Genomic DNA, 12,004 nt, shown 5'->3' on the forward strand with positions numbered 1-12,004 from the left:
TTACTCTTGTTCTCTTCTGCTTGTTTTCTTTTTTCTTTCTCAGCAGGTGATCCAGGTGATTGATAGATGCATTTTTTTGTCTGCTTATTTTGTTGGTTTTTGGTTTTTGCCCTTTATCCCCGTCCCTCTTCCCCGCTGTTTTTCTTTCCCTCTTTCTTTTCCCCGTTGATTTAGCAATCCACCTTCATCCATGCCTTCACCTGTGGCACCAAATGTAGTGACTGAAAGAGGAAACGATTCTGTGAAGAAGGCTGGGCTCTCCCAGGGAGAAAGTAAAGAGCTCGGTCATTTCAAATGAGCTGGAATTGCTTTTCACACTCAGCCTGTTAATTAGTCCACTTTAGCTTAATTGAAATTATTTTTTTTTTATTTTTGTAATGACTCATTAAATATATAAACAAAAGTAAAACATACCTCCAAGGGGCCTATAGCAACTTTCACTTGTTTTCTTTTTTTTTTAAAATTTATTTATGTATATATATATATATATATATATATATATATAATTGCATCTTTAATGGGTCAATATATTCCACAAAACCACAGCTATACTAATTGTTATATGCATTTTTTGTAGTCTTTTTTTCTGCCTGTCCCGTTTGGCTCTTTTGCATCAGAATTGTTGTCTAAAGGCAAAGAAAGATGCCCAACGGATTTACTTTACCAAATGGACCATCCCAGCCTTGCCGTAATGGTTTATTACGGTTTATTTTATTTTATTTTCACTTGCTAAATACGGGACAGACTTGACTGGAGCATCAGCATAACCACTGACAGAGCGTACGCGTGATCAAGACCCTGAGATCCTTAAACTGCTCCACCTGGAGTAGTGACTTGAATGTTGCTGTTGGAGCACATGGTCCAGTGCCCTTTCTTAAAGGTGGCAACAGATTCTTTGTAAGTGAGCAAACATACAAATTTAGGAGGGGATCAAATGATTATTTCACCCCAACGTGTCCATGTTCTTTACTCTATGGTTTTGCTACTATTTTTTGTATTTAGCAATACAGTTTATTTCATTTTGCAATCCGTTAGGTAGACAAAGTTTAAAAGTTTGTCTTGCAGCTTTAAGCATTCACACTACAATCAAGAACTACATCCTTTAGTCACTGCATTTTGGACTAAAGACTTAACTGGACTTGACTTGTAACTATGTAACAAGACCCTTTGTTGGGGTGAAATTTGGAGGGTTTGTAGACAAATTGCTTCAGTTTTCTAACTGATCGTTGTCACATCGTAAAATTGTCTGAATGGATTAAATCACAATCATTTTAGCTTTTACACACATAAATACTTGTAACAGTTGTGCAAAGCTGTTTACAGTTTTACTGCCAAAGGACATTAAGAGGCTGAGAGCAGTCAGTCATTTACTAGTTCACATGTTATTCTCACAGATTTATAAATGACAGATTTTCCTGTTTGACTCCAGGGATGCCGTGTGATCCAATATCTTATCAGAAATCGATGTAAGTAAATCCAACCTTTTACTGACAGAGCCTCGTGTGAATCAGCTCTTTCGTCTCCCTCAGTTCTCTTCAGTCGACCCTGTCGATTCTGCCGTTCTCTCAGAGCTGTTTTCACACTAGTCACCCATGCCTGATACGCCAACTGGGAGAGACATCTCATTTTAGCAACAGCATACATCATACAACACAAAACTTTGCGCTTTTGTTTGTGTGAATAAATTGTGTGTGTGAGCACCTGACAGGCAGTCTGTTTCTGAGGCTTCTGTTCTTCAGACTGTAGCTCATCTTCATCCTCGCTGTCAGATTCAAACAGGTAATAGTCTCCTGAGTGTAGCACTGTAAGTAGGAAAACATACTGTCATGTAAATAACTCAAATAAGTCTCTAATGCTGCCATAACAATCATTTGTATATGTTGCTATTGTTGCCTTTAATGCTACTTTTTAGAGTTCTTTTCATTGTTACTATTTTGGGGTCTTTTTTTGAAAAAGCTGCTTTTATACCTCGCCAGTGGTTGAGTAAGCACACAAAATGTTACTGTATCTTTCTACAATGACAAGTAATGAATCTAAATCTGAATCTCGGTCTGTATCATAGCACCAAAAGAAAATCTGGTCATGTAGCATTTACGATGGTCCGTTCTGAGCAAACACGGCTCATTTTATAGTTCTTGAATGCATCGTTCAAACCAAAATCATCACTGCTCATAGACACAAGCAGGACTGCATCATCCAAAAATGACAAAGACTAACTTTGCCTTCTTCATAGATACAGGTTGTTACTGTAGTAACTCAGCTGATGACCACAGCCACCCCCTGTTCCCTCCAGAACTGCCTTCAACAAGATGTGGTGAGCAAAGGTGGATATACTTGTATCTCCCTGCTTTGTAGTCTGTACACAGGGGTTTTCATCGATGGATGAGTGGACTGAGGTGGATGTTGCTCATGAGGTAGGGCGGATCACCTGCTAACTGGAACGTTTGAAAGTAGTTTGACCCCTAGCTGCTCTAGTCTCCATACCAAAGCATCCTTGGGCAAGATACTGAAGCCCAAGTTGTTCCCAGTGCATTCAGAGTATGTATGTTTGTGCATGTTAGATGTCACAAAGTTCGACTCTACCGAAGCTGATTATTTGTGTTCTTTTTTGTGAGTGAAAACAGTTACACACAGAGACACAGAATATATTGGTTCTATATATGTATGTAACTGACACATGGGCTAATTTGTGAGGACAATGTTTGAAATAGATGTTCATGTGAGAAATAGCTACTAATAAATCTAACTGTGACACTGCAAGAACTGAATGAAACAAAGTGTCAGTTATGCAAGCTCAGTCATCCAGGTGAGGAAATCTCAGCACATTTGCACAATGACTGAAACTAGCATCACTGACTATCAATGGGCCGTCAGGTCAGTTTCATGATCAGTGGTGATGAGTCGCATTCACAGAGAGTTGGGGAATGGCTGCAATCACAGCAATGTAAGACACTAACCCTCACCCCCTCCTCGATTCAGAGATGGGGAGTCAAGGAGGCCATTTACGTGAAAAGGGAAAGACCATCTCTGAATGGAGGAGAGGGCGTAAGAGTACTCAGAGAGGCAGAGAGGGATAAGGAGAGAAATGAGGTGTGTCTGGACACCAGGTGACTGCATCTCAACAATGGTGATTGGATATCCAGAGAGAAGGAGAGAGGGGGATGCACAAGGGCAGAGTATAAAAATGGTGCTCGGGAACATTTGCCATTGGTTTTTTTTTCTCTAGTTCCTGTGATGAGCAGAAGACGTCAAATGAAGATCTGGCTCTGGACATCTACAGTCAGGCTGCTAAACTGCTTCAATAAAACATCATCAAAGAAGTCTAAATTGTGGACGTTCCCTTTTCTCTTTACTATTTTACAGAAACAGTAAAGGTAAAAGTCTGAGTATTAATCTACATCACAGGTCACTCCAGCCTTCTAAAGTAACAGACCATTCTAGGCTTAGTTTTCCAGTTAAAATAAACCCAGTCGTATTTCAGGAGCACAGATCTAGAGAAGAGCTACCATGACGGACGTGGTTGGGAGGACCGGCCTGCGAGGCTATTCAGGGTTTCTGTAAGACATCCAGAAGCCTTTGCAGACTTCCTGTATTGGGCTGCTGGTTCCACAGATCAACACTCTATATTCAAGACTGCATACAGAGACTGCATACAGAGACTGTTCTACTACTAAGACTACAGGCTTGGCTACAGATCTTGTAGCCAAGCCTGGAGCTCTGTCTGTTGTTTAGACAGACAGAGCTCTTGGGTTTGGGTTATTTGTATGGTTTTCCACATATCAGTATCGTCTCCATCCAGGCTACCTGCAGCATGGTCCAACCACGGCTGGTACCACAGCTTCTTCCTGGACCTCTTTTTTCCTGTCTGCATCTCTGGATCATCTGGAATGAAAACAGAAGTTCAAAGAGCTTTCAGGACAGACTCACTGCGGGGATGCGAAGCTTAGAGTTGCACTAGCAGTTGTACTAGGAGAAGTCTGGCAAGTGTTTTAATCTTTTTTGGGGGAAACAATCTTCCTAATACAAGTGGTCCTAAAACGACACAGAAGGAAGAACAGAAATACAAAAGAAGAGTAAATGTTAAGGGTGTAATGTGAAGCTAACTCACGTGCAGCACAGAGAAGTTTTATTGACTAACAGAAGTGAAGAAAAATGTACGGAACAGGAAGGAATACAATGAAGGGAAATCAGGACACCGAGGCAGGAAAGAGGATGAGGAGACAGCAAATATGCTTCTGCAAATAAACATTTTTACAAAGCACAAATAACAGAAAGTGTTGTAGAAAGAAAAGAAGCTGTATCTAACGTATGTAATTGATTTCAGATGACACTGATTAAACTTCTGGCAGTGACAGGAAACACACGGCAGTAAAAAGAGCCGCACCGACAGCCGGGCTTTCTTTGGAGCTTTCACTTATTTTGTGTCCATATTTGTACTTCTGCTGCTTGGATCGAATTCTCTGCATCCTGAGGACAAAAGAAGAGAAGGACACGGACTTCATTTCTGTGATGCTTTGTTTCTGAACACTCTCATTTTCAGGGTTTCTTAGAATTTGCGATATATTTTTCCATTGCTGTGAGCACTTACGATCTCTTGAGTTGCGACAGCGATTTCTTCTCAGCTTGTTGGTGGAACTTGATGTTCTTCACAATACTGGCTCTAAAGAGCTCGAAACCCCTGAGAGGAAAAGGTCAGTTAGTGCCATCAGCAGTTTACAGCCAGGAACCAGGTCGTTTCATGTTTGTGAACAAAAGTGTGTGCGTGTAAATACAGGTGTCAGTATAGCTGCCACCTGCTGTCCCAGCTGGTTATGGCCACAGCCTTTTTTCAAAATGTTAAATATGAAATGAGTATTACTGAGCAGCGGACAGGGTGATTGTCACGGTGACAGCACATTAACAGTGCACTATGACAGTGAAGTGATGAAACATGTTTTTGGCAGACGCTGTGTCACTGATACCCGTGCACATTGCTTCAGGCCAGGTCACGCACACACTTTGTGCCAAATATTTCGGTCAGCACGTGCAACATTTTAGATTTCAAATATTGCCGGTGAATGCACCAAATAACCACAATGGTAATATCTGCAGCGCTTCTGTGGTCAGGTGAAATATGAATCGTCTAGATTTGTTGTGTCTTTGGCATCGCGATAAATATAACTTGTGAGTAATTAAAGCATTTTCAAAACTTCTTTTGGGTAAATTCAGGACAAACATCTCATGCACGTTTGCGTGATGTCAGTCAGCGATGTCACCGAGTCGTACCTCGAGGCCTGTTTGGCAGAAGCCTGCAGTTCAGTTGTCACATGAAGGAAGTAGAAACTGAGGAAGATCCTTCTCTGCAGCAGCAGGCACAGGAAGCAAATACTGTCCCACATTATTCCGGCTTCTTCTACTGGGAGACTGCACGTCTTGTCACTAACTGCTTGTGCTGTCAAGAAATCCAAAGAAAGTAAATGTGAATTTTGCAGAACATCAATCCCCATCAGAATTAAAGCTTTTTAAAATACCAAGTACAACCAAGACTCATTTCATATTGTACTTGGCAAAAAACCCCAAAACAGATTGAAGGCACAACGTTCAGTCTGAGTAGAAACTGATACGGCAGCTCAAGTATTTTTAAAAACTTACGATCATAGTATCCTTTGACTGTGCATACCAAGCTGAAGAGTTGGATGACCCAGCAGAAGCCCTTCTGCATCTCAAACACAAACACACATGCCAGGATCTGAAACACACAAACACACATAAGCACAGTCAATATTTCTATATGTGACGTTTTGTATACACAGATTCCAAACTTGTTCTTTTTCTTTATATCATGATATCACAAAGTGATGAGGCGTCTCTGTGGGACACAGAACCTCTGGCTTTTTCAAAGGCTCCTATAAAGAAATGACAGCACTGACGAGAGACAGCTTCACAGGACTCTCAATGACAACACCTAACACTTTGTGAGTCCTGCTTTACCAGACCGTGTTAATCACATCGACCTAGCAACCAGGTACCCGCCCCCTGACGACCTCTGTATTCCTCGACCGGTTGGTGAGTGGTTACTGGAGTACGCTGGCTGAAAGCGATCACAAAGCCTTGGTCACAGCAGTTTAATGGGCAAAGCTGATTTGTCTGCAAACACTCCCTAAACAACGAGCAAGTGTTTGAACTGGTCAACTGGCTGGTTGTGTTCTACCTGAGCACCTGAACTCAAAGTAAAAGCAAACGCGTTTGAAGAGGTGGAACACACCTAGCACTGTGGACCTATTTCAGCCTCAATCGCCTCAATAACCTCCAGAAACCACTCGCCATCTGGTTGAGGAATACACATTTTCCCCTAGCAGTCGATGTCACTGACCATCGTCTGTCCTTGTGTGACTGAGGCTTTAGCACAGGGGGGGGGGGGGCAATCTCAGTCCACGAGGGCCGGTGTCCTGCAGGCTTTAGATGTGTCCTCGAACCAACACAGCTGATTTAAATGGCTAAATTAGCCCCTCAACATGTCCTGAAGTTCTCCAGAGGCCTGGTAATGAACTAATCATGTGATTCAGGTGTGTTGACCCAAGGTGAGATCTAAAACCTGCAGGGCACCGGCCCTCGTGGACTGGGATTGCCCACCCCTGCTTTAGCAGCTGATTTTTACAGCAAACCACTGCCATGTGGTGGGGGAGGAGCCAGGCGGTCCCTGGACATCACATCGACAGTTTGCTTATTTTTTTTAATGTTGTTTTTTGGTAAGAGTAAATTATTTTTCAAACAAGGTCAAACAAGGTTAGCCTTGTGATATCATCAACATACGTGAAGCAGGACAACACATTGTTGCTTAGTTGTGGATGTAAACGTAAAATATATTTCATCACCAAACTATAGATGTTATACTTACAGATAAGAGATTTTTAGATATGATGACTGCCACATTATAGATGATGAGACAGTCCCACAGGTTGAGGCGAGTTCTGGATGGTTTGCCCAATAGCTGCGTTCCAAACAACAGAAAAAAGAAGCAAGCAAGCAGGTAGCCCAGTCCAAACACAGATATGCGAGTCGACCCTGTGATAAAGACCACCGACAACACAAACCAGAAGAAGTGGCGAAACACCAAAACCTTCGCCATGTCCAGGTAACTCCTACAAGAGGAAAAAGAGAAAACAAATCATAAAATACATATTTGAATGACAGAGCTGCTCCTGTAGTGAGATGGAGAAGGAGAGCAAGACAAACTATGAGTAAAATCCATTTTTTCTTTAGATTTAGATCGAGAACAGGCAGGTCAGGCTGCAGTGCACAGTCTTACAACCTCTTCTTCCATGTGCTAGAAAATCATGAAGGTAATGTGTGAGGCCATCTGTCAGAGAGTTAAAGTAAGGATTAAGTGTCCTTTTACAACATCACATTAAAGCTTTCATCACAAAATGTCAAAAGCAAAGTTATTCATACTGTTACATACGTCAAGTCCACAATTTCCACTCTCACCATACGATGGCTGGTATAGGCTAGCTGCCCCCCCAATAAGCATACGCGAAAGAGAACGGGTGGATGAACGGATAATAATAATAGTATTTTGCAAATATGGGAAAATGTGGAAGGAAATAAATAAAAACTTTACCTTTTCGTTTTCCAAGAATATCCCCTTTTTTTCTAATTTGCTCCTAACTAACAAAACTGTGGCTGCACTGTCACACAGTTTGCTGTGGTACTGGGCTGACCCTCTACAGGTCACAGCCTCAGCAGAATTTCTGTTCTAAGGGTGAATGGACTGCTTCTCATCTTGTAACTTTCTACTAACTAACTAACTTAAAGGGCTTCATGCATCATGCCTCATTCACACACATTCATACTGTGATGGATGCATCGAAGAGCAGCCTGCGGTTTGCATCTTGCTGAAGGATATCTGGCATGCAGACAGGCGCAGCCAGGGATTGAACCACCAACCTTCCAGTTAGTGGATGACCTGCTCTACCACCTGAGCCCACAAGGGGGCTCCATTTTCTCCAATACTATCTCAATATTGATCATTGATCTCATTGGCTTTAAATTGCACAAATAAGTGATTTCACTGGGATTTCTGTTGTTTCTATACAGTATCTACAATATGAACTCAGCTCCATGTGGTTATTTTCCTTCCCTGAAACAGTGTTTGCATAAATGAAGCTTAGAGTTCAATAAGCACGCTCTATGGCCTCACATCTGTCCACTGCTGGGAGCTGACAGCTAAATCTAAGCTTTATCACTCCCACTTTCCCACGCTGTCAAGCTGTTTGTGTCATCACTCCAATCACCCAAAGCAGGTTAAATTTGAAATGACTGAAAATATAGACGTATAGACTTTATGATATTTACCTGCAATTCATGAAATTAGGTGCAGGGTTAAACAATCGACCTTCCATTGGTTCTGGTTCATCTGTGTTCTCTCCTGCGAGAACCATCCACTCCTCCACGTGCTCACACTCAAACACCTTCCACTGCTGAGATGCACACATCAGCAGCACAAAGTCCGCTGTGGGCGCACACAACATAACGCAATGATTTTCACCTGCAGCACTGAATTCTTAGTAACTGGAATACACACAAAACTATACATGACAACGTCTGTGAAGTCCAAGGAGCTTGCAAAGAAAAGCGTCTGGACTTCTTTAAGTTGCTTGAAGACGTTTCACCTCTCATCCGAGAAGCTTCTTCAGTTCTAAGGTCAAAGGGTGGAGAGTCCCAGATATAAACCTAGTGGGAGTTTCCCCCCACAGAGGGACAAAAGGACCCCCTGATGATCCTCTAATCGCCTGAGCCAAGGTGTGAAACTGGGTGTGGGTCCCAATCAGCCAGAGTTTCGGGTGTGTTCATTGTGAAACCTGGCCCCACCTTATCATTCCTGAGGTCAGAGGGCCCAGGATGCGAGTGGGCGTCAAGGCGTCTGGGAAGGGATCTCAAAACTGGATTATAGATGGCAGAGAGTTGGTGTCGTAAGCCCCGCCTCTGTTCAAAGATGGTCGCTCACAGTGGACAAAGATGCTTCTTTCACTCCTCTTTCAAACCATCTGTCCTCTCTGTCCAAAATGTGAACATTGGCATCCTCGAAAGTGTGTCCTTTATCCTTTCGTCCCTCTGTGGGGGGATACTCCCACTAGGTTTATATCTGGGACTCTCCACCATTTGACCTTAGAACTGAAGAAGCTTCTCTGATGAGAGGTGAAACGTCTTCAAGCAACTTAAAGAAGTCCAGACGCTTTTCTTTGCAAGCTCCTTTGACTACAACATGACAATATGTTAACTGTGAACTCTGACTACACATTACAGTCAAATGTACTTGTTCTACTGAGCGCTCTGGATTTTATACTATAAAGAGCAGAATTTGTCTACATATATTATTATATTAACACACAATTGTGTAAATAGTGTCATAAACATTAACAATATGCAGAAGTTATTGGAACAACTGTGAGACGACAAACATAACCAGCACAAATATGCCTTTTAGTGTAATAAAAACTGCTCTTTTGTGACAATTTCCAATAATAATCCATACAAACTCTGAAGTGCACTCCATTAGAATATGCACACTCCACACTGTGGGAGTGGCAGTGACACAAAGGTTTGCTTTGTTCACTCATGGATGGAGTGACCAAGCACACAGACTAACCTATGAGATTTCTGGAGTTTGGAACAGTATAAAAATCAGGCAGATAGATCCATTTAATGAGAGCTGAGTTCATCAACACTGGACTCTTCCATCTCCATGGGTAGTCTACAACAAGCACACACAAAAGCAGAGACATACAGTAGTATTTATAGAAACATGTGTAAACATCCTCTCTGAAAAGTGCCCGACTGACACATAAGACCGACCTTTTGTAATCGGCCATAATTTAAATAAAACAAGTGAAATGGAGACAGTCCGCACACGCCTGCATTTCTCAGACATTCCACACATCTATAAAACTACTAGCTGAAATACGAGCGGCCTCAGCTAATTCAGACAAACAGCACATCCATCCACTACTGTTCATCCGGGCTGTACAGCAGAAAAGCCCAGACCGCCCCCCATCAGCGGGAACACCAATGTGCTCTCAGGTCAGCCAGGTGATATAATCTCTCCAGTGTGTCCTGGGTTTTTGTTTGGGGGGGGGGGTTTGCTCCTGGTAGGACATTCCTGGAAAACTACATCCAGGAGGCTCCCAGAAACCATCCCAATCAGATGAAGGAACCACCACAACCTTTCCATGTGGAGGAGTAGTGACTCTACTTTAAGTACCCTCCCGAATGATTCACCCTACCTCTAAGACTGAGCCCATCCACCCTTGAGAGAGATATAATTTCCAAAGCCTGTATACACAGTCTCATTAATGTAGTCATTACCCAGAGCTCATGACCATAGGTGAGTGTAGGGACAAAGATCAGCCTGGTTTTATACTCAGCTCTGTTTGGACTGGACTGCTACAGTGTCTGCATCATGGATGATGCACCTCCCAGTCTGAGGACCATGGTCCTAAGGCAGGGGTGGGCAATCTCAGGCCTTGAGGGCCGGTGTCCTGCAGGTATTAGATCTCATCTTGGGTCAACACACCTGAATCACATGATTAGTTCGTTACCAGGCCTCTGGAGAACTTCAGGACATGTTGAGGAGGTCATTTAGCCATTTAAATCAGCTGTGTTGGTTCGAGGACACATCTAAAACCTGCAGGGACACCGGCCCTCGTGGACTGAGATTGCCCACCCCTGTCCTAAGACTGCTAATTTTCCTTCCTACCAAGTCAGACTCTGCTGCAAACAATTCCAGTGCAAACTGGGAGCCCCCACCTGAGGAAGCGCACAGAACCAGCAATATCTGCAACCAGCAGGGCTGCATCTAAAGGGGGACATGGGGTGTATGAGACCCAATTTATTTTAAGGCTTAAGTAGATATTAATAAAACTGAAATATTTCAAAATAAAAGCTTTTTTGCAGCGTAATAAAACTGTACATGGGCCACTAAAGCTCTTTTCTGTTAGGCTTTTAGGTTGGAGGCTGAACTGTTATTAACATTCATTATTAACATATACAATTACATTTTTTTTTATATAGTGCCAGATCAACTTACTTCAAGATGCTTATCATCATGCAGTCTTGTTTTCAAGAACAGCACAGTGCTTCCTAAATAATTACCGTTATAAATGTAAAGATACGGCACTGCATCCATTGATATAAACCACAAAGTCGTTATCCAGGGATACGAGCTAAAGGGAAGTGAATAGAGCACACAGTGCTTGGTTTTGTAGAAGACATGGACGTATTGTTGGATTTGTTCACTGGGTGAATCTGCAATCCTGAGAGAACGATCGGAGAAAGATTGAGCATCTCCAAAGACATGGTTCTCTATTAAACGCTGCTGGTTCAGGGTGGATTGCTTCTTGGCATGTGTGGGCTCTCTTTCAGACATGTGAGAAGTAGTCACACATGTGGAGACTGTTAGGTCTACAACTCCTGATTCCATCGTCTCAAAATAAGTTGGATGATTTGATATGGGCAAAGATGCAACAAAAAGATGCAACGTGAGCATCTTCATCCACAGATTTATCATAATAAAACATACATATTGTATTACTAATATTTATCTAGTGTGGAAATATGCAAGAATATACTTTATTCATGTATTACACATTTCTGACATCTAATTTATTTTAAAATCGAAGGCTTTTAAAACTCACCTATGCAGAGAGCTGGCGGTATGCCCACACACAGCAGATACTGGTAGATCATGATGATGGACAGGAAGAGACAGTATTTTGGCCAGATCCTTGCAATAGCTGCCCGCCTCCGCCTCACTAAGATTGCTACTAACCAACAGCCGTGGATTATCACTAAAAAATTCATCCTCTGTCCAATCACATTCACAGTCATCAGGAAGCAAATCTTTAAAAAAGAGCAGATATTTAAAAATTAAGACTAAAAACGACACTGATGCGCTGGAACGCTATATTTAACTTATCTTCTTTAGAATAAAATAAAACAAATATTACAGTATACAATAGAAAGGATT

The 12,004-nt window shown here is 42.2% G+C and overlaps 1 protein-coding gene across 4 annotated transcripts in view; it reads right to left on the reverse strand.

The window, feature by feature from the left end:
* The window catches only part of piezo1 (piezo type mechanosensitive ion channel component 1 (Er blood group)), a 95,359-nt gene that overhangs the window by 32,703 nt on the left and 50,652 nt on the right, over nt 1-12,004 (reverse strand). For all 4 annotated transcript variants that reach the window (XM_085427221.1, XM_085427220.1, XM_085427219.1 and 1 more), the window contains exons 22-32: nt 11,673-11,877; nt 9,629-9,733; nt 8,335-8,491; nt 6,878-7,121; nt 5,632-5,728; nt 5,266-5,431; nt 4,589-4,678; nt 4,385-4,467; nt 3,805-3,882; nt 1,702-1,802; nt 1,482-1,608 (exon numbers count right to left, since the gene is read on the reverse strand). In XM_085427221.1, the coding sequence (XP_085283347.1) occupies nt 1,482-1,608; nt 1,702-1,802; nt 3,805-3,882; nt 4,385-4,467; nt 4,589-4,678; nt 5,266-5,431; nt 5,632-5,728; nt 6,878-7,121; nt 8,335-8,491; nt 9,629-9,733; nt 11,673-11,877 (1,453 nt within the window). The remainder of the gene's footprint in view (nt 1-1,481; nt 1,609-1,701; nt 1,803-3,804; nt 3,883-4,384; nt 4,468-4,588; nt 4,679-5,265; nt 5,432-5,631; nt 5,729-6,877; nt 7,122-8,334; nt 8,492-9,628; nt 9,734-11,672; nt 11,878-12,004) is intronic.

The sequence above is a fragment of the Rhamphochromis longiceps genome, linkage group LG13 (assembly GCF_057381845.1).
Source record: "Rhamphochromis longiceps isolate RC_006_pf linkage group LG13, R_longiceps_female_GT1.1, whole genome shotgun sequence".
NCBI lineage: Eukaryota > Metazoa > Chordata > Actinopteri > Cichliformes > Cichlidae > Rhamphochromis > Rhamphochromis longiceps.